Genomic DNA, 25,549 nt, shown 5'->3' with positions numbered 1-25,549 from the left:
CCGTCTGTCTCACCTGTCCTAACCATCTGTCTCACTTATCCTAACCGTCTCTCACCTGTCCTGACTTTCTCTCACCTGTCCTAACCATCTGTCTCACCTATCCTAACCGTCTCTTACCTATCCTAACCATCTCTCACCTGTCCTGACTTTCTCTCACCTATCCTAACCATCTGTCTCACCTATCCTAACCGTCTCTCACCTGTCCTGACGTGTCTCTCACCTGTCCTAACCGTCTGTCTCACCTGTCCTAACCGTCTCTCACCTGTCCTGACCACTTCTCACCTGTCCTAACCGTCTGTCTCACCTGTCCAAACCGTCTCTCACCTGTCCTGACCACTTCTCACCTGTCCTAATCGTCTCTTACCTGTCCTGACTGTGTCTCACCTGTCCTGACCGTCTGTCTCACCTATCCTAACCGTCTCTCACCTGTCCTAACCGTCTGTCTCACCTGTCCTGACCGTCTCTCACCCATCCTGACGTGTCTCACCTGTCCTGACCGTCTCTAACCTTCTCTCACCTGTCCTAACCGTCTGTCTCACCTATCCTAACCGTCTCTCACCTGTCCTGATTGTCTCTCACCTGTCCTAACCATCTGTCTCACCTATCCTAACCGTCTCTCACCTGTCCTGACGTGTCTCTCACCTGTCCTAACCGTCTCTCACCTGTCCTGACATGTCTCTCACCTGTCCTAACCGTCTGTCTGACCTATCCTAACCGTCTCTCACCTGTCCTGACTGTCTCTCACCTATCCTAACCATCTGTCTCACTTATCCTAACCGTCTCTCACCTGTCCTAACCGTCTGTCTCACCTGTCCTGACTGTCTCTCACCTGTCCTAACCGTCTGTCTCACCTATCCTAACCGTCTCTCACCTGTCCTGACGTGTCTCACCCGTCCTGACTGTCTCTCACCTGTCCTAACCGTCTGTCTCACCTGTCCTGACGTGTCTCACCCGTCCTGACCGTCTCTCACCTGTCCTAACCATCTGTCTCACCTGCCCTGACCGTCTCTCACCTGTCCTGGCCGTCTCTCACCCATCCTAACCGTCTGTCTCACCTATCCTAACCGTCGCTCACCTGCCTTAACCGTCTGTCTCACTTTCCTGACTGTCTCTCACCTGTCCTAACCATCTGTCTCACCTATCCTAACCGTCTCTCACCTGTCCTGACGTGTCTCTCACCTGTCCTAACCATCTGTCTCACCTGTCCTAACCGTCTTTCACCTGTCCTGACTGTCTCTCACCTGTCCTAACCGTCTGTCTCACCTGTCCTAACCGTCTCTCACTTGTCCTAACCATCTGTCTCACCTATCCTAACCGTCTCTCACCTATCCTAACCATCTCTCACCCGTCCTGACGTGTCTCTCACCTGTCCTAACCGTCTGTCTCACCTGTCCAAACCGTCTCTCACCTGTCCTGACCACTTCTCACCTGTCCAAACCGTCTCTCACCTGTCCTGACCACTTCTCACCTGTCCTAACCGTCTCTTACCTGTCCTGACTGTGTCTCACCTGTCCTGACCGTCTGTCTCACCTATCCTAACCGTCTCTCACCTGTCCTAACCGTCTGTCTCACCTGTCCTGACCGTCTCTCACCCATCCTGACGTGTCTCACCTGTCCTGACCGTCTCTAACCTTCTCTCACCTGTCCTAACCGTCTGTCTCACCTATCCTAACCGTCTCTCACCTGTCCTGACTGTCTCTCACCTGTCCTAACCATCTGTCTCACCTATCCTAACCGTCTCTCACCTGTCCTGACGTGTCTCTCACCTATCCTAACCGTCTCTCACCTGTCCTGACGTGTCTCTCACCTGTCCTAGCCATCTGTCTCACCTATCCTAACCGTCTCTCACCTGTCCTGACGTGTCTCTCACCTGTCCTAACCATCTGTCTCACCTATCCTAACCGTCTCTCACCTGTCCTGACGTGTCTCTCACCTGTCCTAACCATCTGTCTCACCTATCCTAACCGTCTCTCACCTGTCCTGACTGTCTCTCACCTGTCTTAACCATCTGTCTCACCTATCCTAACCGTCTCTCACCTGTCCTAACCATCTGTCTCACCTGTCCTAACCGTCTCTCACCTGCCCTAACCGTCTGTCTCACCTGTCCTGACCGTCTCTCACCCATCCTGACGTGTCTCACCCGTCCTGACCGTCTCTCACCGTCTCTCACCTGCCCTAACCATCTGTCTCACCTATCCTAACCGTCTCTCACCTGTCCTGACTGTCTCTCACCTGTCCTAACCGTCTGTCTCACCTATCCTAACTTTCTCTCACCTGTCCTGACCGTCTCTCACCTGTCCTAACCGTCTGTCTCACCTATCCTAAATGTCTCTCACCTGTCCGGACTGTCTCTCACCTGTCCTAACCGTCTGTCTCACCTATCCTAACCGTCTCTCACCTGTCCTGACGTGTCTCACCCGTCCTGACTGTCTCTCACCTGTCCTAACCGTCTGTCTCACCTATCCTAACCGTCTCTCACCTTTCCTGACGTGTCTCACCCGTCCTGACTGTCTCTCACCTGTCCTAACCGTCTGTCTCACCTGTCCTGACGTGTCTCACCCGTCCTGACCGTCTCTCACCTGTCCTAACCATCTGTCTCACCTGCCCTGACCGTCTCTCACCTGTCCTGGCCGTCTCTCACCCATCCTAACCGTCTGTCTCACCTATCCTAACCGTCGCTCACCTGCCTTAACCGTCTGTCTCACTTTCCTGACTGTCTCTCACCTGTCCTAACCGTCTGTCTCACCTGTCCTAACCGTCTCTCACTTGTCCTAACCATCTGTCTCACCTATCCTAACCGTCTCTCACCTATCCTAACCATCTCTCACCCGTCCTGACGTGTCTCTCACCTGTCCTAACCGTCTGTCTCACCTGTCCAAACCGTCTCTCACCTGTCCTGACCACTTCTCACCTGTCCTAACCGTCTCTTACCTGTCCTGACTGTGTCTCACCTGTCCTGACCGTCTGTCTCACCTATCCTAACCGTCTCTCACCTGTCCTAACCGTCTGTCTCACCTTTCCTGACCGTCTCTCACCCATCCTGACGTGTATCACCTGTCCTGACCGTCTCTAACCTTCTCTCACCTGTCCTAACCGTCTGTCTCACCTATCCTAACCGTCTCTCACCTGTCCTGATTGTCTCTCACCTGTCCTAACCATCTGTCTCACCTATCCTAACCGTCTCTCACCTGTCCTGACGTGTCTCTCACCTATCCTAACCGTCTCTCACCTGTCCTGACATGTCTCTCACCTGTCCTAACCGTCTGTCTGACCTATCCTAACCGTCTCTCACCTGTCCTGACTGTCTCTCACATATCCTGACCATCTGTCTCACTTATCCTAACCGTCTCTCACCTGTCCTAACCGTCTGTCTCACCTGTCCTGACTGTCTCTCACCTGTCCCAACCGTCTGTCTCACCTGTCCTGACGTGTCTCACCCGTCCTGACCGTCTCTCACCTGTCCTAACCATCTGTCTCACCTGCCCTGACCGTCTCTCACCTGTCCTGGCCGTCTCTCACCCATCCTAACCGTCTGTCTCACCTATCCTAACCGTCGCTCACCTGCCTTAACCGTCTGTCTCACTTTCCTGACTGTCTCTCACCTGTCCTAACCATCTGTCTCACCTATCCTAACCGTCTCTCACCTGTCCTGACTGTCTCTCACCTGTCCTAACCATCTGTCTCACCTATCCTAACCGTCTCTCACCTGTCCTAACCATCTGTCTCACCTATCCTAACTGTCTCTCACCTGTCCTGACTGTCTCTCACCTGTCCTAACCATCTGTCTCACCTTTCCTAACCGTCTCTCACCTGTCCTGACGTGTCTCTCACCTGTCCTAACCATCTGTCTCACCTATCCTAACCGTCTCTCACCTGTCCTGACGTGTCTCTCACCTGTCCTAACCATCTGTCTCACCTATCCTAACCGTCTCTCACCTGTCCTAACCATCTGTCTCACCTATCCTAACCGTCTCTCACCTGTCCTAACCGTCTGTCTCACCTATCCTAACCGTCTCTCACCTGTCCTGACTGTCTCTCACCTGTCCTAACCATCATTCTCACCTTTCCTAACCGTCTCTCACCTGTCCTGACGTGTCTCTCACCTGTCCTAACCATCTGTCTCACCTATCCTAACCGTCTCTCACCTGTCCTGACGTGTCTCTCACCTGTCCTAACCATCTGTCTCACCTATCCTAACCGTCTCTCACCTGTCCTAACCATCTGTCTCACCTATCCTAACCGTCTCTCACCTGTCCTGACTGTCTCTCACCTGTCCTAACCATCTGTCTCACCTATCCTAACCGTCTCTCACCTGTCCTAACCGTTTGTCTCACCTATCCTAACCATCTCTCACCTGTCCTGACTGTCTCTCACCTATCCTAACCATCTGTCTCACCTATCCTAACCGTCTCTCACCTGTCCTGACGTGTCTCTCACCTGTCCTAACCGTCTGTCTCACCTATCCTAACCGTCTCTCACCTGTCCTGACCGTCTCTCACCCATCCTGATGTGTCTCACCCATCCTGACGTGTCTCACCTGGATGACATCCACCGCCAGAGGACTGAAGCGGTATTGGTCGAGCAGTTCAGGTGTGCTGCCGCTCAGCCAGCTCCCTTCTTCTTTCTTCAGAGCAGTTTTCAGCCACAGCTTCACTTTGTCCTGCAGGAGAAACGTTTCGTTTTAATGTTTCAGCACTCTGAATCTTCTGCAGCTTCATTTATACACCAGGTTCTGCTCCTTCCAGAACCTTTCAGCAGCGAGTACATTTACGTCTCTTTCCAAACATTCAGCCTTTGTTTGACTCCTTTAACATGCAGGTAAACAACAGGTGACATTTTCTTTGGGTCAGTAAGACGTCCACAAATAATCCAGTATTATATAGTAAATAACCAGACCATCAGATTTACAGTACGCCAGATACTTTCACGAGGAACCAGATCCAGATCCTTCTCTGAAACTGTGTAGACACAGCAACACAAACAAACTCTTCTGACTGTGACTGGCTGACCCCAGTTTAGACCGACTGATACCAGTTTTACCTCTTTGTGGGTCAGGTACTGGTCCTCCAGGCGGTTCAGATCTTCCGGCAGCAGCAGAGAACCCAGGCAGGCCGTCTTTATCTTTCCTTCCAGTTCTTCATGTTTTAATATTTCACTGAGGAGGAAACAGACAAACACGACGCTTCAGACTGGATCCGGACCCGAACCCCTCAAAAACGAGATGGTTCATCTTGAGTGGTTTATCCAGCTCAACAAACATCATGAAGACCTCCTGGTTCCGTACTGGAGCTTCAGCAGGACAAAGTATCAGCAGGACTCACCGTGGGTAGCAGTGGTTGATCCAGAGTAGCAGGTAGCTGCAGTCGTCCGGTTCCGGTCCAGAAGCAGCCAGTTCAGTCAGCCGAGCAGAGAATCTCTGATGGTAGAGTCCAGCGTACATGTTCAGGATGTCCATCTGTGGCGGGTAACAGTCCTTCACCGTCCTCACCACCGTCAGCAGGTCCTCCTTCAGGCGCTTTCCCATCAGACAAACCTGCACAGGTGAGTTAGTTACTACACAGCTCCTCAGAGACTCAGAGATGTGACATCTGTGAGTCCAGATCTGAGAGCTTCCAGAGGCTGATGGTAAGGTGATCTCCTGACAGGGGGGTGTCATTGAAGAGGAAGTGGAGGTTCAGGGGGTTGTTGTGTAAACTAGTGACTGCAGAGAGTGTGAGTGTCAGACTCACCTCCCTCTTCAGAGGTGAGTTCAGTCCGTCGGTGCCACTCGAGTCCTCCTCCGCCATCTTCATCAGTCTGGGCTCCACCAGGTTCTGCAGCAGAGTGTTGTGAGTGCTGAGACACTTCAGAGGACGCCACACTGGGACTCGGCCCTCCAGGCAGCCTGTCCAGCGCCGATCCTGCACCTCCTGCTGCTGGATGGAGGCCACAGCACTCCTCAGGACCTCCAGCTCCACCGAAGAAGAGGAGGAGCAGGAGGAAGAGGACGTGAAGGTGTTTTGGATGGCCATCCATATCTGCAGTCTCAGAGCCTCGAAGTCTCTCTGCAGCTGGTCCTCCTCCTCCTCACTGGAGGAGTCCTGACTGAACAGCTGCTCCTCCCTGTTGATCAGCCTCCTGCTGATCTCCTCCAGCTGCTCCTCCTTCTCCTCCTGCTGCAGAGCCTCCTTACAGCCCAACTCATCCTCTGCAAAAAACAGGAGACGGTGAAGCAGAGCAGGGAAGAGATCATAATAAGAATAGTAAGAATAATAATGGATTTAATGTAGGTGCCAGTTTAGCACTGAGACGGTTTTGTCCACAAACATGTTGTGGTCAAAGTTCCGTCAGTTATAGCTAAGATTCAGTTGGTTCTTGATGTTCTCTTAAATTCTGACATTAGATTCTGTTAGTTATGTTCTAATGGTTCAGTTGGTTCTAAACTGAGTTCTGCTGATTCTGACCCGATGGTGTTCTGTTGGATGAATGATCTATATAAGGTTCTGTTGGTTCTGACCTGCATCGTCAGTGTTCTTCTGCTGTCTGCGGTTCTTCCAGATCTTTGCAGGATTCATTACTTTCGGAAATCTCCACCTCTCTCTGTCTGGGTTCTCCTCAGCGCCTCCTACAGAACATTTGACACCAACTTTATCGTCAACACATTCTTCAGTACAATAATGCATAAACTCCAGCATGATAGTAAGCACAGAGTTCATGTGCTCTATTACATCTACCCAAGTAACTTGTTAGAGTGGTTTTACTCTTACTTGAGTAGATTTTTTGAGAAAAGTAATTGCTTTTACATTTGTACACATTCATCGTGCTACTTTTATTTACACTGCCCAAAAAAATAAAGGGAACACTTAAACAACACAATGTAACTCCAAGTCAATCACACTCCTGTGAAATCAAACTGTCCACTTAGGAAGCAACACTGACTGACATCAATTTCACATGCTGTTGTGCAAATGGAAAAGACAACAGGTGGAAATTATAGGCAATTAGCAAGACCCCCCCAATAAAGGAGTGGTTCTGCAGGTGGTGACCACAGACCACTTCTCAGTTCCTGTGCTTCCTGGCTGATGTTTTGGCGGTGCTTTCACTCTAGTGGTAGCATGAGACGGAGTCTACAACCCACACAAGTGGCTCAGGTAGTGCAGCTCATCCAGGATGGCACATCAATGCGAGCTGTGGCAAGAAGGTTTGCTGTGTCTGTCAGCGTAGCGTCCAGAGCACGGAGGCGCTACCAGGAGACAGGCCAGTACATCAGGAGACGTGGAGGAGGCCGTAGGAGGGCAACAACCCAGCAGCAGGACCGCTACCTCCGCCTTTGCAATGCAAGGCATTGAAGCTATGAACCGGCCCGCCCGTTCCCCAGACCTCAATCCAAGTGAGCACATCTGGGACATCATGTCTCGCTCCATTCACCAACGCCACGTTGCACCACAGACTGCACAGGAGTTGGCGGATGCTTTAGTCCAGGTCTGGGAGGAGATCCCTCAGGAAACACCTCCGCCACCTCATCAGGAGCATGCCCAGGCGTTCCATCACCATCATCACCACATCACCATCATCACCACATCACCATCATCACCACCATCATCACCACATCACCACCATCATCACCATCATCACCACATCACCATCATCACCATCATCACCACATCACCATCATCACCACATCACCATCATCACCATCACCACCATCATCACCATCATCACCACATCACCATCATCACCATCATCATCACCATCATCATCACCACATCACCATCATCACCACATCATCACCATCATCACCACCATCATCACCATCATCACCACATCATCACCATCATCACCATCATCACCACATCACCACCATCATCACCACATCACCACCATCATCACCATCATCACCACATCACCATCATCATCACCATCATCATCACATCACCACATCACTACCATCATCACCATCACCACCATCATCATCACCATCATCACCACATCACCACCATCATCACCACATCACCACCATCATCACCACATCACCACCATCATCACCATCATCACCACATCACCATCATCATCACCATCATCATCACATCACCATCATCATCACCATCATCACCACATCACCACCATCATCACCATCATCATCACATCACCATCATCATCACCATCATCACCACATCACCACCATCATCACCATCACCACCATCATCATCACCATCATCACCACATCACCACCATCATCACCATCATCACCATCATCACCACATCACCACCATCATCACCATCATCACCACATCACCATCATCATCACCATCATCATCACATCACCATCATCATCACCATCATCACATCACCATCATCACCACCAGATAGAAACAGAGAAACAGAGGCTGTGTCCGAACTCATTATATAGTGAGCTCGCCATTTTCTAGTGCTGCCCAAATGTATTGTGATAATTATTATACCCTATATAGTCCACTCAATGTATCCCAGAATGCATTTTGAAAAGTAGTGTACAACAGATGGTCACTAACCAAGCCCTACATACCATCATGCATTGCGTTGATAGAAAAAACTGATTGTCTGACAGCAATGACGTAATTAACGCCGCCGAAATAACAATCGGAGTGTCTGAAAGTGTTGTTTTAATAGAGCTCACTAGTGCTCTACATACAGCTCCCTACAGAGGGGGCAGGGAGTAGTAAATGAGTGGGGATTTCGGACACAGCCAGTGACTCACCTCTGCTGCTCTGCTGAGACATCATCAGGACCAGGATTTACTTTAGCCCAGACTTCACTAACAGGGGCCGGATGATCCAGAATCTGCTCCCTCAGAGACCAGCTGTCGTCCGTAACCGGGTCTGGACTGCAGGCTTGAGTCAAAGCATCTCCTCCTCACGCCCTGATCCAGTTTCACTTTCACTTTCTGTCTGAGCTCACACTGCAGTTTAAAGATACAACTCCTCCTCCCCTCCTCTCCTTTTTCCATCCTTCCCTCCTCCTCTACCTCCTCTCCTTTTTCCATCCTTCCCTCCTCCTCTACCTCCTCCCATCCTCTCCTTTTTCCATTCTTCCCTCCTCCTCTACCTCCTCCCCTCCTCTCCTTTTTCCTTCCTTCACTCCTCCTCTACCTCCTCCCCTCCTCTCCTTTTTCCTTCCTTCACTCCTCCTCTACCTCCTCGCCTTTTGCCATTCTTCCCTCCTCCTCTACCTCCTCCCCTCCTCCCCTTTTTCCTTCCTTCCCTCCTCCTCTACCTCCTCCCCTCCTCCCCTTTTTCCTTCCTTCCCTCCTCCTCTACCTCCTCCCCTCCTCTCCTTTTTCCATCCTTCCCTCCTCCTCTACCTCCTCCCATCCTCTCCTTTTTCCATTCTTCCCTCCTCCTCTACCTCCTCCCCTCCTCTCCTTTTTCCTTCCTTCACTCCTCCTCTACCTCCTCCCCTCCTCTCCTTTTTCCTTCCTTCACTCCTCCTCTACCTCCTCGCCTTTTGCCATTCTTCCCTCCTCTTCTACCTCCTCCCCTCCTCTCATTTTTCCTTCCTTCCCTCCTCCTCTACCTCCTCCCATCCTCTCCTTTTCCCTTCCTTCCCTCCTCCTCTACCTCCTCCCATCCTCTCCTTTTTCCATCCTTCCCTCCTCCTCTACCTCCTCCCCTACTCTCATTTTTCCTTCCTTCCTTCCTCCTCTATCTCCTCTCTTTTTCCAACTTTCCCTCCTCCTCGTACCTCCTCTCTTCCTTTCCTAACTCCTCCTCTTCTCCTTCTCTACAAGTAACATTTCATGAAAAGTATCTGAGCTGTACTGATGATATCACAGAGCTTGTAGCCAATCAGACGTGAGCTGAGCCAGAGGGTCTGGGCTGTGAAGTCTCACCTGTGTGTGTGATGTCACTGCATACTGACGTCCTCTCCTCTGTAACTCGATCGATCCTCAGCTGTTAATAATCTATGCAGCTGTGATCAATAATAGATGTAGAAGACTCATCAGGTCAGAGGTCACGGCTCAGGTGCTGACTGGGCAGAGGTAAGCGTCTGAAATAAATTATATTCACTAGCAGGGACACCAACACACCATCAGTTATACATTATATTAACTAGCACAGACACCAACACACCATCAGTTATACATTATATTCACTAGCAGGGACACCAACACACCATCAGTTATACATTATATTCACTAGCAGGGACACCAACATACCATCAGTTATACATTATATTCACTTCCACAGGCACCAACACACCATCGGATATACATTATATTCACTAGCAGGGACACCAACACACCATCAGTTATACATTATATTCACTAGCAGGGACCCCAACACACCATCAGTTATACATTATATTCACTAGCACAGACACCAACACACCATCAGTTATACATTATATTCACTTCCACAGGCACCAACACACCATCAGTTATACATTATATTCACTTCCACAGGCACCAACACACCATCGGATATACATTATATTCACTAGCAGGGACACCAACACACCATCAGTTATACATTATATTCACTAGCAGGGACACCAACATACCATCAGTTATACATTATATTCACTTCCACAGGCACCAACACACCATCGGATATACATTATATTCACTAGCAGGGACACCAACACACCATCAGTTATACATTATATTCACTAGCAGGGACCCCAACACACCATCAGTTATACATTATATTCACTAGCACAGACACCAACACACCATTATATTCACTAGTAGGGACCCCAACACACCATCAGTTATACATTATATTCACTTCCACAGGCACCAACACACCATCAGTTATACATTATATTCACTTCCACAGGCACCAACACACCATCGGATATACATTATATTCACTAGCAGGGACACCAACACACCATCAGTTATACATTATATTCACTAGCAGGGACACCAACATACCATCAGTTATACATTATATTCACTAGCAGGGACCCCAACACACCATTATATTCACTAGTAGGGACCCCAACACACCATCAGTTATACATTATATTCACTTCCACAGGCACCAACACACCATCGGATATACATTATATTCACTAGCAGGGACACCAACACACCATCAGTTATACATTATATTCACTACCACAGACACCAACACACCATCAGTTATACATTATATTCACTACCACAGACACCAACACACCATCAGTTATACATTTTATTCACTAGCAGGGACACCAACACACCATCAGTTATACATTTTATTCACTAGCAGGGACACCAACACACCATCAGTTATACATTATATTCATTAGCAGGGACCCCAACACACCATCAGTTATACATTATATTCACTAGCAGGGACACCAACACACCATCAGTTATACATTTTATTCACTAGCACAGACACCAACACACCATCAGTTATACATTATATTCACTTCCACAGGCACCAACACACCATCGGTTATACATTATATTCACTAGCAGGGACACCAATACACCATCAGCTATACATTATATTCACTAGCAGGGACCCCAACACACCATCAGTTATACATTATATTCACTAGCAGGGACCCCAACACACCATCAGTTATACATTTTATTCACTAGCACAGACACCAACACACCATCAGTTATACATTATATTCACTTCCACAGGCACCAACACACCATCGGTTATACATTATATTCACTAGCAGGGACACCAATACACCATCAGCTATACATTATATTCACTAGCAGGGACACCAACACACCATCGGTTATACATTATATTCACTAGCAGGGACACCAACACACCGTCAGTTATACATTATATTCACTAGCACAGACACCAACACACCATCAGTTATACATTATATTCACTAGCAGGGACACCAACACACCTTCAGTTAAACATTAGGTAAACTGCCATAGACTTTATAATTAAAACATTGGCTACCGAAGAATTTGATTTAACTTATATCTAACGTTCAAGCACACACAAAGTGGACACTTCGACACGATCGTTATATTACAGCTAACATAATATTAGCAGAATAAAAAGACTGTAAAAAGAAATGTCAGACTTAGCGCTGCTCCAAATATTCCCACAGAGACAGTGTAGAATAAGTTCAACAGCTTGTGCACCTGTGGTAGTAGATTTGTTGCCATGGGAGAGGAATTCATTGCCGTGCTGTGCACGGAGAGTGTGAAGGTCAGAATCACTATGGAAGACGGGAAAGGGACCGCCCCCTTTTCAGCTGCAGACACAATCAGGCTCCAGAGCAGCTGCCACTCTCTGTTCAAAACGCTGCTCCAGTTCACTATCAAGTCCACCCAGAACTGCAAAGTATCATCTCCTATAATGATCTGCTGGGTTCGGGAATGTGTGTGTGGGCTCTCTTCCTGCATGCAATTTAGCATTTTTGTAAAACTCCTGAAAAACGTTATCTGTGTTTGAATGAAGCTTTTTGTCAAAGCCACAGCCTTCTGCTATCCTGTAGTGAGATGTTTCCAGTCTGTCAGGTCCAGAGGTGGAAAGAGTACAGAAATATTCTACTTACCTAAGTAGAAGTATAATTACTTAAGTTACTGGTATAAATATCTAATCAAGTAAAAGTAAAAAGTAGCTCATTTAAAATTTACTCAGTTAATTTTTAACCTCCTTAAATAATTTATTTATACTGATTTAATATCTTATTTATACTTGTATATAAGGGAACAAAGCCATATCGCTCTTTCAGTTTTAGTTGGCGGGCTGCACTGGGAAAATGGGAAACACTGGACTGTATATGAAGTCATATCCCTTTTTACATTCAGACAGGTGGTAATTTTAATGGGATATCATAATGGTTAGTATAATAAATGACCAGTTAGCAAGCAGCAGGTTGCTAATGTCAGCCAACACTGTCATGCACCAATGTCTTTTTGGCTATTTTGAGCAAAGCATCTTACCAAACTATGAAAACTTTTTAACCACCAATGGAAGTACTAACCTCTACATCAGGGGTCCTCAATTACATTTGTTCTAAGCAGACACGGTGGGGGCCGGACTTTCAATTGTCACATTAATAGTTTCAACTTTTGCAAAATAACGTTTTTATATCAGTGTGAACAGACGCTGATCTCACTTACACACAGATTGCATTTCCTGTCACTACTTCAAAAATAAAGTCAACTTGTGTGTCACCAGTTATATGGTTTTAATGTGAAGAATCCGTGCATGGTTCGTTCTTTCATTATTTCGTTTCAAAATCAAATCGTAAAAATGGAGAAACGGAAAACCAAAAACAGATCAACAAATCTGTTTTGTTTTTCTGTTTTAAACCCATAACAGAAAACAAAGGAGCTGCATTTTGTTCTATCTTTGACCGGTGTGGTGTCCTTACAACTCTCACTCCCCCACTCCTCATAAAATGCATGGCTGATCTGAAGCAGCTGGTTACCGGAGCGATCTAAGATAGTACCTGAATGGGTTTATCAAGGGTTTTTTCTCGAGGCTATGTTCAGGGGGAGCTTTACTCCTCTTAATAAGACATGAGCTCCCCTGAAAACATCGTTTGTAATATTTTGGGGGGTCTCTAAAGCATCCACAATATGCTATTTTTGCCATTCATTTCTATTTTTGGCGGTTGTGTTGCCAGTGGATCCGGCGCAATGGACGGTCAGTGGTCGTTCCCTCTGGCTGAATGAAGTCCATGTGTTCCTTCAGCTCTCCGCAGCGCAACTTTCTAAATTCTTCCATCTCAGAAAACAAAGGTCAGGTCGAAACAGTGTAGCCTAGAGAGGCTGAACGAAAATTACCTGAACCTTTTAATCCGTGTATGATTCGTTAATATACAGCTCGCCAATTTAACTAATAACAGTTAATGTTTGCTGTGTACCACTGGATGTATTGACAACTATCAGAAAGTGTTCCTGTTCCAGTTGCTGGTGAGTTACAAACTGAGCCTCCGGTACTAATATTGTAATATTGTATTGCTGCAGGTTTTTCAAGTGTAACACAAAACTGCACTAATCGGACTCATAAAATATCAAATTCAATATTTTTCCGTTTTGGTTTAAAACAGAAAAACAAAAGCGATGTCTTGGTTTTCTGTTTATCTGTTTTTCCGTTTTAGTTTTAAAACGAAATAATGAAAGAACGAACCACACAGGGAATGTGAAGCTGCAGCAGCAGGAAGTCTTCAGTTTGCATCAGCAGTAACTTGAAACAGCTGCTGCTCTCTGCACTTTTTTTACTCAGCAACGGATGTGATTGAAAATGTAGCGAAGGACAATACTTTAAACAAAACATACTGAAGTGAAAGTAAAATTACAGATTAAAAAAATACTTCAAAAGTGCAAGTACACAAAAAAGCTACTCTATTACAGTAACGTGAGTAATTGTGATTCGTTGCTTTCCACCTCTGGTCAGGTCAGTTCAGTGGGAGAAAAACACAGAGAAAGAGGTTCATTGGTTTTGCTTAACCCGGAACCCAGTCCCTTAAAAGTCCAAAGACGACACTGAGTGCAGAACATTTTAGCTTGTGTTTGACAGTGTTAACCACCAGAAGCCTTTCAACAGAGAGGCGTTCCTGCGAGGACAGCTGGGCCCTCTGGTTGGTGAGAGTCTGTCAGATCCCTGATTCTGTATGACTGTAGAAGGAGCAGAGGTGGAGGCCTCTCAGGTTTGGTCTTGTTCCAGACAGGGACAGGACAGGGACAGGATATGGACAGGAAAGAGAGAGGACAGGACAGATAGAGGACAGGACAGGGACAGGACAGAGAGAGGACAGGACAGGGAGAGGACAGGGAGAGGACAGGGAGAGGACAGGACAGATAGAGGACAGGACTGGACAGGGACAGGGACAGATAGAGGACAGGGACAGGACAGATAGAGGACAGGACAGGACAGATAGAGGACAGGGACAGGACAGATGGAGGACAGGACACAACAGGACCGGACAGGACCGGACAGGACCGGACAGCACAGGACCGGACAGGGACAGGGACAGGACAGAGAGAGGACAGGACAGGGAGAGGACAGGGTCAGGGACAGGACAGGACAGGACCAGACCAGACAGCACAGGACCGGACAGGGACAGGACAGGACAGGACAGGACCAGACCGGACCAGACCAGACAGCACAGGACCGGACAGGGACAGGGACAGGACAGGGGGAGGACAGAATATAAGAACGAAGAAGAGGAGAGGGGTTGGGTCGGTATTTAAGGGAATACGGAAGTGGCATGACTGAGGTTTGGTCTTGTTCCAGACAGGGACAGGATAGGGACAGGAAAGGGAGAGGAAAGGGAGAGGACAGGACAGATAGAGGACAGGACTGGACAGGGACAGGAAAGGGAGAAGACAGGACAGATAGAGGACAGGACTGGGCAGGGACAGGAAAGGAAGAGGAAAGGGAGAGGACAGGACAGATAGAGGACAGGACAGGGACAGATAGAGGACAGGGACAGGACAGATAGAGGACAGGGACAGGGACAGATAGAGGACAGGGACAGGACAGATAGAGGACAGGGACAGATAGAGGACAGGGACAGGACAGATGGAGGACAGGACACAACAGGACCGGACAGGACCGGACAGCACAGGACCCGACAGGGACAGGGACAGGACAGAGAGAGGACAGGACAGGGAGAGGACAGGGAGAGGACAGGACAGATAGAGGACAGGACTGGACAGGGACAGGAAAGGGAGAAGACAGGACAGATAGAGGACAGGACTGGGCAGGGACAGGAAAGGGAGAGGAAAGGGAGAGGACAGGACAGATAGAGGACAGGGACAGGGACAGATAGAGGACAGGGACAGGACAGATAGAGGACAGGGACAGGGACAGATAGAGGACAGGGACAGATAGAGGACAGGGACAGGACAGATAGAGGACAGGGACAGATAGAGGACAGGACAGATAGAGGACAGGGACAGGACAGATAGAGGACAGGGACAGATAGAGGACAGGACAGATAGAGGACAGGGACAGGACAGATAGAGGACAGGGACAGGGACAGATAGAGGACAGGACAGACAGGGACAGATAGAGGACAGGACAGACAGGGACAGGGACAGATAGAGGACAGGGACAGGGACAGATAGAGGACATGGACAGGACAGATAGAGGACAGGACAGGACAGATAGAGGACAGGGACAGGACAGATGGAGGACAGGACACAACAGGACCGGACAGGACCGGACAGGACAGGACCCGACAGGGACAGGGACAGGACAGGGAGAGGACAGGGTCAGGGACAGGACAGGACCAGACCAGACAGCACAGGACCGGACAGGGACAGGACAGGGGGAGGACAGAATATAAGAACGAAGAAGAGGAGAGGGGTTGGGTCGGTATTTAAGGGAATACGGAAGTGGCATGACTGAGGTTTGGTCTTGTTCCAGACAGGGACAGGATAGGGACAGGAAAGGGAGAGGAAAGGGAGAGGACAGGACAGATATGGACAGGACTGGACAGGGACAGGAAAGGGAGAAGACAGGACAGATAGAGGACAGGACTGGACAGGGACAGGAAAGGGAGAAGACACGACAGATAGAGGACAGGACTGGGCAGGGACAGGAAAGGGAGAGGAAAGGGAGAGGACAGGACAGATAGAGGACAGGGACAGGGACAGATAGAGGACAGGGACAGGACAGATAGAGGACAGGGACAGATAGAGGACAGGACAGATAGAGGACAGGGACAGGGACAGATAGAGGACAGGGACAGGACAGATAGAGAACAGGGACAGATAGAGGACAGGGACAGATAGAGGACAGGACAGGACAGATAGAGGACAGGGACAGGGACAGATAGAGGACAGGGACAGGACAGGGCCAGATAGAGGACAGGGACAGGAAAGATAGAGGACAGGGACAGGGACAGATAGAGGACAGGACAGGACAGATAGAGGACAGGGACAGGGACAGATAGAGGACAGGGACAGATAGAGGACAGGACAGGGACAGATAGAGGACAGGGACAGACAGGGACAGGAAAGATAGAGGACAGGGACAGATAGAGGACAGGACAGGACAGATAGAGGACAGGGACAGGGACAGATAGAGGACAGGGACAGATAGAGGACAGGACAGGGACAGATAGAGGACAGGGACAGGGGTGCAGGAAAGCTCACTGGTGGTTTTTTATTGCATATGAAATTAAATTCATTGAAACATTCCTGAGAAAAAACCGACACCAAGTCACAAAACACAGAGTCAAACCAGGACGACACGCAAAACCACAGAGAGAGAGAGAGACAGGAAGAGACACCTGAATTTGAATTGAGAGGAACTGAAGCTGCAGCAGTCTTCTGTCTCAGCAGCAACAAGCTTCACGTCTCTGAGGACTAAAGTGAGACGTTATAAATGTTTGTTTCTTCATCATCAACATCATCATCAGGTGGGTTCTTCCCTTTATTTTCATGTTTTTGTGGTTGTTTGTTCCTGAACGATGCAGCTCGTTCAGACGAGATGATCGGTTACAACCTACAGTGTGTGTGCAGTACAGAGTGCAGAACAGAGTGTAGTATCATGTCTGTGTAGTATCATGTCTGTGTAGTACTCATGTCAGTGTAGTACTCATGTCTGTGTAGTATCATGTCTGTGTAGTACTCATGTCAGTGTAGTATCATGTCTGTGTAGTACTCATGTCTGTGTTGTACTCATGTCTGTGTAGTATCATGTCTGTGTAGTATCATGTCTGTGTAGTACTCATGTCTGTGTTGTATCATGTCTGTGTAGTACTCATGTCTGTGTAGTACTCATGTCAGTGTAGTATCATGTCTGTGTAGTATCATGTCTGTGTAGTATCATGTCTGTGTAGTATCATGTCTGTGTAGTATCATGTCAGTGTAGTATCATGTCTGTGTAGTATCATGTCTGTGTTGTATCATGTCTGTGTAGTACTCATGTCTGTGTAGTACTCATGTCAGTGTAGTATCATGTCTGTGTAGTACTCATGTCAGTGTAGTACTCATGTCAGTGTAGTATCATGTCTGTGTAGTACTCATGTCTGTGTAGTACTCATGTCGGTGTAGTACTCATGTCTGTGTTGTATCATGTCTGTGTAGTATCATGTCTGTGTAGTACTCATGTCTGTGTTGTATCATGTCTGTGTAGTATCATGTCTGTGTAGTATCATGTCTGTGTAGTACTCATGTCTGTGTAGTATCATGTCAGTGTAGTACTCATGTCAGTGTAGTATCATGTCTGTGTAGTACTCATGTCAGTGTAGTATCATGTCTGTGTAGTACTCATGTCTGTGTAGTACTCATGTCGGTGTAGTACTCATGTCGGTGTAGTACTCATGTCTGTGTTGTATCATGTCTGTGTAGTATCATGTCTGTGTTGTATCATGTCTGTGTTGTATCATGTCTGTGTAGTACTCATGTCAGTGTAGTATCATGTCTGTGTAGTATCATGTCTGTGTAGTACTCATGTCAGTGTAGTATCATGTCTGTGTAGTATCATGTCTGTGTAGTACTCATGTCTGTGTTGTATCATGTCTGTGTTGTATCATGTCTGTGTAGTACTCATGTCAGTGTAGTATCATGTCTGTGTAGTATCATGTCTGTGTAGTACTCATGTCAGTGTAGTATCATGTCAGTGTAGTATCATGTCTGTGTAGTATCATGTCAGTGTAGTATCATGTCTGTGTAGTATCATGTCTGTGTAGTACTCATGTCTGTGTAGTATCATGTCTGTGTAGTACTCATGTCTGTGTAGTATCATGTCTGTGTAGTACTCATGTCTGTGTAGTACTCATGTCTGTGTAGTACTCATGTCTGTGTAGTATCATGTCAGTGTAGTATCATGTCTGTGTAGTACTCATGTCTGTGTAGTATCATGTCTGTGTAGTACTCATGTCTGTGTAGTATCATGTCTGTGTAGTACTCATGTCTGTGTAGTATCATGTCTGTGTAGTACTCATGTCTGTGTAGTATCATGTCTGTGTTGTATCATGTCAGTGTAGTACTCATGTCTGTGTAGTATCATGTCTGTGTAGTACTCATGTCTGTGTAGTATCATGTCTGTGTAGTACTCATGTCTGTGTAGTGCTGTAGTCTGAAGTGCTTCTGAGTGAAGTGAAGCAGAAGTTTGCGGTTGGAAACAGGAAGTAAAGAAGTTCCTAAATTAATCTAACAACATGCTAGTTGTCATGGTGACGCGGCTGTCTGTCAGCTGTGATGTGTTCAGGGTAGGTTGGTGGAAAAAGCAGCTCATTAATTGTGTTAAATAATCCAGGAGCCTCTAAAGGTTTATCTTACCGATCGTATCTCACCTGATCTCACCGGTCTGACTTTCCTTTTCATTATTTCTCGTCCTAAATGAACCTCGTCAGTCTGACTGAAACGCAGCAGAGGAAACACGTCAACACACCAAAGAAGGACTCCAGAAACTCTGAAGGACTCCTGAAACTCTGAAGGATTCCTGAAACTCTAAAGGACTGCTGAAACTCTGAAGGACTCCTGAATCTCTGAAGGATTCCTGAAACTCTGAAGGACTGCTGAAACTCTGAAGGACTCCTGAATCTCTGAAGGATTCCTGAAACTCTGAAGGACTCCTGAAACTCTGAAGGACTCCTGAAACTCTGAAGGACTGCTGAAACTCTGAAGGACTCCTGAATCTCTGAAGGATTCCTGAAACTCTGAAGGACTCCTGAAACTCTGAAGGACTCCTGAAGGACTCCTGAAACTCTGAAGGACTCCTGAAACTCTGAAGGACTCCTGAATCTCTGAAGGACTCCTGAAACTCTGAAGGACTCCTGAAGGACTCCTGAAACTCTGAAGGATTCCAGATAATCTGAAGGACTACTGAAACTCTGTAGGACTCCTGAAACTCTGAAGGACTGCTGAAACTCTGTAGGACTCCTGAAACTCTGAAGGACTCCGGAAACTCCGAAGGACTCCAGAAACTCTGTAGGACTCCAGAAACTCTGTAGGACTCCTGAAACTCTGAAGGACTCAAGAAACTCTGTAGGACTCCTGAAACTCTGAAGGACTCCGGAAACTCCGAAGGACTCAAGAAACTCTGTAGGACTCCTGAAACTCTGAAGGACTACTGAAACTCTGTAGGACTGCTGAAACTCTGAAGGACTGCTGAAACTCTGAAGGACTGCTGAAACTCTGAAGGACTCCGGAAACTCCGAAGGACTCCGGAAACTCTGTGCTGAACCCTTTCCCACAGGACCCTGTGATCCTGGACCTTCAGGGACTGCAAGGTAAGAGAAGGTACTTTATAGTCACTTACACAACAGAATAATGTATTTAACCCTCCTGAGCTTCTGTACAGCCCCCGGGGACCAAGTCCAGATCTAAGCCAGTGCCCTGGTGAATGTCAGTGACTGGAGAACCCAACATGTTTTTGATGGTGGGGGAACCCGGAGGAAACCCACGCAGAAAGGCCCGGGACGACCAGGGTGCCAAACTAAACCAAGGGAAACTGAAACTTTGAGAGGAACCTCTGAAAACATCTGAAGGATCATAGAAACACTCTTAGAAATCAGTTTAGGGAACCCTGAAATTATGTGAAGAAACCCTTTAAAGAACTCCTGAAGCCTTCATAGAAAACCCAGAAAGTCTGGAAATGAGTCCTGAAACCTCTCAAGAACTCAACCCTTTCAAACACTGCTGGATAACTGGTATCTCTGAAAACCTCCAAAGGACCCCTCAACCCTTTCAAGGAACCCCTGAAACTATGTGATGAACCCTTATCAACAAACCCTGGAACCGTGCAGAGAAATCCCTGATACCTTCCCAGAAAACCGTGGAACTCTGTTGAGAACCACCTATGGTTGAAAGAACTCAACCTTCTCCAGGACTACTGAAAGCTGAGGACCCTCTGAAATCCTCTGTTCAGACCAGGTTCCTGACCCGGACTCTCCGTCTGCAGCAGGCCTGTTACTCCACATGTGAACACAGAAGAAATCTCTGTGTCAGTCAGACTCCGACGCTCCTCCTTCACTTGTCAGGGTGATCTGTGCCTGACAGTCAGCGCAGAGGGTTTCACTTCAGCTGGTCAGAGAGAGCGGCAGGTTGTTTGGATGATGTCATGTGTCCCAGCATGCTCTGGGTGCAGGCTGAGCTCATTTCCATAGATTTGACTGCAGACAGTCGTGTGGTCGAGTGGCCGGCCGCATCAAACCGCGGCTTTAAGAAACAGGAAGTGACGTCATGCTGCCTTCACTCTCATTCTGGTCTGTATTTTCTGTTTCAGGCCAATTACAGGCCCCCGTGACATCTCACACAGCTCGTCTAATTTGTGCTATTTTGGGGCTAGGTGCATTATGGGAAATGTAGGATTGAGTGTTTCTGTCTCTAACTCTGCTGCTCAGGTTTAATCCGTCTCTCAACACCACCTGCGTGTTTGAGGGCCAGTGAAGCTCTGGATCAAGGACTTCCTGGGTCGTCTCCAGAATTCCAACATTTCAAACTCAGAATGATGCAGTTTGATTTTAGCTGCTGCAGGAAGGATGAACTACGACCGCCTGCTCGTCACGACGCACCTCCTGGTTTAAAAGACAGATTTATGTGACATGTTAATCTGTGGTTTGTCCTGCTGCTGCTGTTCTTAAAAGGCACAACATGAAACATAAAGATAAGGAATTTACATATGAACAGCCCTCACATTTCTGTTTTGAGGTGGTGATGGCGCAGTGGATAAGACGCACGCCTTTGGTGTGAGAGGCCTGAGGCCTGCACTACGGAGGGAGTTCAGCCTCCTCAGAGTTCACTCGGGGTTATCAGGCAAACTCAGGGTAACAAACTCTGACACCGGAGTTAAACGGTACTACGGCGGTGGAGAAGACGCTTTAACTTAATTGGACTCGACGTTTACAAAAAAGCGCCGTGTTCGGCCGTGCAGGCAGAGTTTCTTCTGAACGCCGCATGCTCCGTATTCCTCCAGAGGAACGCACGTTGGTAGTGTCGGGAAATGATGAATGTAAAGACACGTTAACGGCTAAATCTAATATCTTGGCGTCCGACAGAGCCGGGGCGGCTTGTTGATTATCGTCACAGGGTTCTGATTGCAGCTCAGATCTCTCTTCTGTATTTATGGGCTCTTCTTTATGTGTAATATGATGAAGATGTAAAGGTCCAGCTGCACATGAGCTCCACTGTAACAGGAAAAGGGCGAATAATCCAGGACAGAATTTAATTTCCAACATGAATCAACAAGTGAAGAAGCTGAATATTCTCTGACATTAGTCCCACATTTATGAGAGAAACTTCACTCGTCTGCCTGCACTGGAAACTTATCTTAGACTTCACGATCGGATTCAGCAGTGAGGAAACAGGTTTTCACTGTCCAGGGCAGAGGATACACCTGTGAGGTGGACGGATCATCTCGTGCTCACCGACACGGATTTTGACAGATTTGAGAGAAACGGGCCTTTTGTGAACACAGAGAAAGTCTCAGATCAAAAACTAAAGGGCTGCCTTTTTGTTCACTATGTTTATATATTTACACACCGTACACGCAGTCTCAACTTTAACCTAAAGGACGTGACGAGACTGAAGTGTCGGTCTTCGTGCCGTGTTGTCATGGTGACCGACAGGTGAACCGTGCAACACCTGCTCCTGTTTCCTCTGAACCTGGCCTGCACTCTGAAGCAGGTAACTTCAGATGTAACTTTGTGACGTCAGCTGTAACTTTTACCTGAGGTCTGGTGTCACGGGGCCCTAAGCTAAATTCTGTTCTGGGGCCCTCCTACCTGCCTCGTGAGCCATGTTGACAAGCTCTCACTACAACTCCTTCAAACAGTCTGTCTCCGTAAGCAGCCTGAATAGAAACCTCTTCTAGAGAAATCCAGAGCTGGTCTGAACAGACCTCTGCGCACTAAGACTGGGGGCCAATCTGCTGGCTCACGTGGTTCAGTTAGGGTCCGAGCTGCCTGATCTCTGGCTGAGGCTGCCTGTGTCTCACCTGGGGCTGCGGGACCTGCTAAAGAGGTCTGGACCGGGTCTGTCCTGGTACTGGCTGTTGATCCAGGATCTCCTCTACAGACAAACTGCAGCCCCTGTAAATTATAGATAACAGTACTCGCTAGATATCGAAGTTATGAGCTGCATCAGGCCGGTTCACACTGGTTTCCCTTGCTACATTTCTAAATCTAAAATATTATTTATATTCTGGGCTGTGAGGCTTCTTGTTTACTGACAGATGTGTAGTCTGCTCGACCAGGCCTCGCACGCCACAGCCGGCCTCGCACGCCACAGCCGGCCCTCACGCCACAGCCGGCCCTCACGCCACAGCCGGCCCTCACGCCACAGCCGGCCTCGCACGCCACAGCCGGCCCTCACGCCACAGCCGGCCTCGCACGCCACAGCCGGCCCTCACGCCACAGCCGGCCTCGCACGCCACAGCCGGCCCTCACGCCACAGCCGGCCTCGCACGCCACAGCCGGCCCCGCACGCCACAGCCGGCCTCGCACGCCACAGCCGGCCCTCACGCCACAGCCGGCCCTCACGCCACAGCCGGCCTCGCACGCCACAGCCGGCCCTCACGCCACAGCCGGCCCTCACGCCACAGCCCCCTCATAAATATTTGACTCTAATTTCAGAGAATATTCAACCTTTTATCTGTTATTATTTATTCCCAGTAAATTTGTGTTCCTGGCCTGGATCCATCCTGCACACAAAGATGTTTCTTTACTGTCCTCACAGACCGACACCTCATCATGTTCTTATAATACAGACGCTGTAGTGAAAAACCTCCAGCTGAGTTAACGGCGACTCACCGAGCCAATGTTTGGTTCACCGTCACAGTTTAACAGCAGAGTTTGATCAAACCTGAGCAGGTGAAACTCCCTTCATAGTCCAGGACTCTGGTCCCTGGACTCTGGACTCTGGTCCCTGGACTCTGGTCCCAGGACTCTGGTCCCAGGACTCTGGACTCTGGACTCTGGTCCCTGGACTCTGGTCCCAGGACTCTGGACTCTGGTCCCTGGACTCTGGACTCTGGACTCTGGTCCCAGGACTCTGGTCCCTGGACTCTGGACTCTGGTCCCTGGACTCTGGACTCTGGTCCCTGGACTCTGGTCCCTGGACTCTGGTCCCTGGACTCTGGACTCTGGTCCCTGGACTCTGGTCCCAGGACTCTGGACTCTGGACTCTGGTCCCAGGACTCTGGACTCTGGTCCCAGGACTCTGGTCCCTGGTCCCTGGACTCTGGTCCCAGGACTCTGGTCCCTGGTCCCTGGACTCTGGTCCCTGGACTCTGGTCCCTGGACTCTGGTCCCAGGACTCTGGTCCCTGGACTCTGGTCCCAGGACTCTGGTCCCTGGACTCTGGTCCCTGGACTCTGGTCTCCTTTATCTCCATATTTTTATTTTTGTGGTTTTATTTTGTCTTCTCTCAGCTTCCTGTCTCCTGCTGGCTCTTCGTTCTGATTGGCTGAGATGACAGCGAACTCCTGTGACACAACAGTGGGCGGAGCTTCTGGCGAGGACAAAAAGGAGACGTTGGCTTTCCAGGTGAGACAGTGACTGTTACACCGTCCCTTTAACCCACCTGTCCATCGAAGTGAGCTCAGGTGCAGGCGGGTCTACCTGAAGTCAGCAGCAGGCTCTCTGATTGGTCCGGTTCTCCTTCCCAGGTCTTTCTGCCGCTCCCGTCCATCGTGGTTGACCCGACAGATGGAGAAGAGGTCGAGAGCGGCGAGCTCCGCTGGCCTCCTGATGATGTCAGCAGTGATGTCAGAGAGGTGACAGGTGAGGTCATCACAGGAGCAGGCATCAGAGTGTACCTGAGCAGTGAGTGACATCATCAGGTGTTTTCTGTTTTTGCAGGTGTACCTGCGGAGGGGGCGGAGCCACAGGAGAAAGTGATGGGCGGGGTTTAAAACCTCTGACGTGGCTTCTTTATTCTCAGCCAATCAGTGTGAGAGGCTCTGTGAGGAGAGGGGCGGGGCCAACTCACCAGTAGCCACACCCCCATGTCAGAGGGCAGAGTCAGATCAGGACGGACAGAGCGAATAAAAGAGGAAGACAAGAAAATAAAATATGAAGAGTCTGGACAGTCGACAGGCCCCAGAGGATTCTGGGTAACGACCAGCAGGATAGAATGCGACCATAAATGTGAATGTTGTCGGGAAACACCTGAACACACCTGCTGTCAATAAAAAGTATTCAAACTGGTCACGAGTACTTTTACTTTGTTTGAAAAAGTACTCAGTATACAAAAGTACTAATACTACATAATATAAATATTCTGCAAGAAGCAATAGTACAAAAGCATTTGCATCAATATATACTTAAAGTACCAAAAGTAAAAGTACTCAAATATTGTTCATCAGTTTGCTGTTGCAGCTGGTAAAGGTGAAGCTAATTTAGATATTTGATATATTACTTTGTATCCTGCATATCGTCATCATGGAGTGAAGTAAAAGTACAAGGTCACAGAAAAAGGAAATAAGTAAAAGTACTTAGTCACATACCACCACTGGAGTACATACATGAAGTAGTTTTGAACTATAAGTTAAAGTAAAATGTTAAAAACGAAAACAGGAAGTCTTAACACCAGGGGCCCCGCTGAGGGCCCCGCTGAGGGTCCCGCAGGGGCCCCGCTGAACCATCATGCACCTGTAACGCTGTAACAGGCGTGTTGGTCGTAGCTTCAGTTTCACTTCCTGTC

At 48.4% G+C, this 25,549-nt stretch overlaps 2 protein-coding genes across 2 annotated transcripts in view; both read right to left on the bottom strand.

Moving 5' to 3' along the window:
* tnfaip2a (tumor necrosis factor, alpha-induced protein 2a) overlaps positions 1–8,905 on the bottom strand; it is a 31,064-nt gene extending 22,159 nt beyond the window's left edge. The window contains exons 1-6 of the mRNA XM_038727113.1: positions 8,717–8,905; positions 6,497–6,604; positions 5,730–6,187; positions 5,322–5,533; positions 5,041–5,155; positions 4,538–4,660 (exon numbers count right to left, since the gene is read on the bottom strand). Coding sequence (XP_038583041.1) covers positions 4,538–4,660; positions 5,041–5,155; positions 5,322–5,533; positions 5,730–6,187; positions 6,497–6,604; positions 8,717–8,741 — 1,041 coding nt within the window. The 5' untranslated portion in view covers positions 8,742–8,905. The remainder of the gene's footprint in view (positions 1–4,537; positions 4,661–5,040; positions 5,156–5,321; positions 5,534–5,729; positions 6,188–6,496; positions 6,605–8,716) is intronic.
* A 14,796-nt stretch (positions 8,906–23,701) lies between these two features.
* On the bottom strand, positions 23,702–24,264 carry LOC119908589 (pre-mRNA-splicing factor cwc22-like). The gene has a single exon (XM_038726375.1). The coding sequence runs from the start codon at positions 24,236–24,238 to the stop codon at positions 23,702–23,704; it is 537 nt and encodes a 178-aa protein (XP_038582303.1). The 5' UTR covers positions 24,239–24,264.
* Between the last annotated feature and the right edge of the window lie 1,285 nt (positions 24,265–25,549).

This window comes from Micropterus salmoides, unplaced genomic scaffold, assembly GCF_014851395.1.
Source record: "Micropterus salmoides isolate LMB-PRFRI ecotype aquatic unplaced genomic scaffold, ASM1485139v1 Ms_hic_scaffold_18, whole genome shotgun sequence".
In the NCBI taxonomy this organism is placed as follows: domain Eukaryota; kingdom Metazoa; phylum Chordata; class Actinopteri; order Centrarchiformes; family Centrarchidae; genus Micropterus; species Micropterus salmoides.
The sequence above is the reverse complement of the archived record's forward strand: the minus strand, read 5'-3'. Positions and strand labels throughout refer to the sequence as shown.

Excerpts from the sequence above, each read along its gene's own strand:
- LOC119908589 (XM_038726375.1), bottom strand. The coding sequence starts at position 24,238 with ATGGAGATAAAGGAGACCAGAGTCCAGGGACCAGAGTCCAGGGACCAG.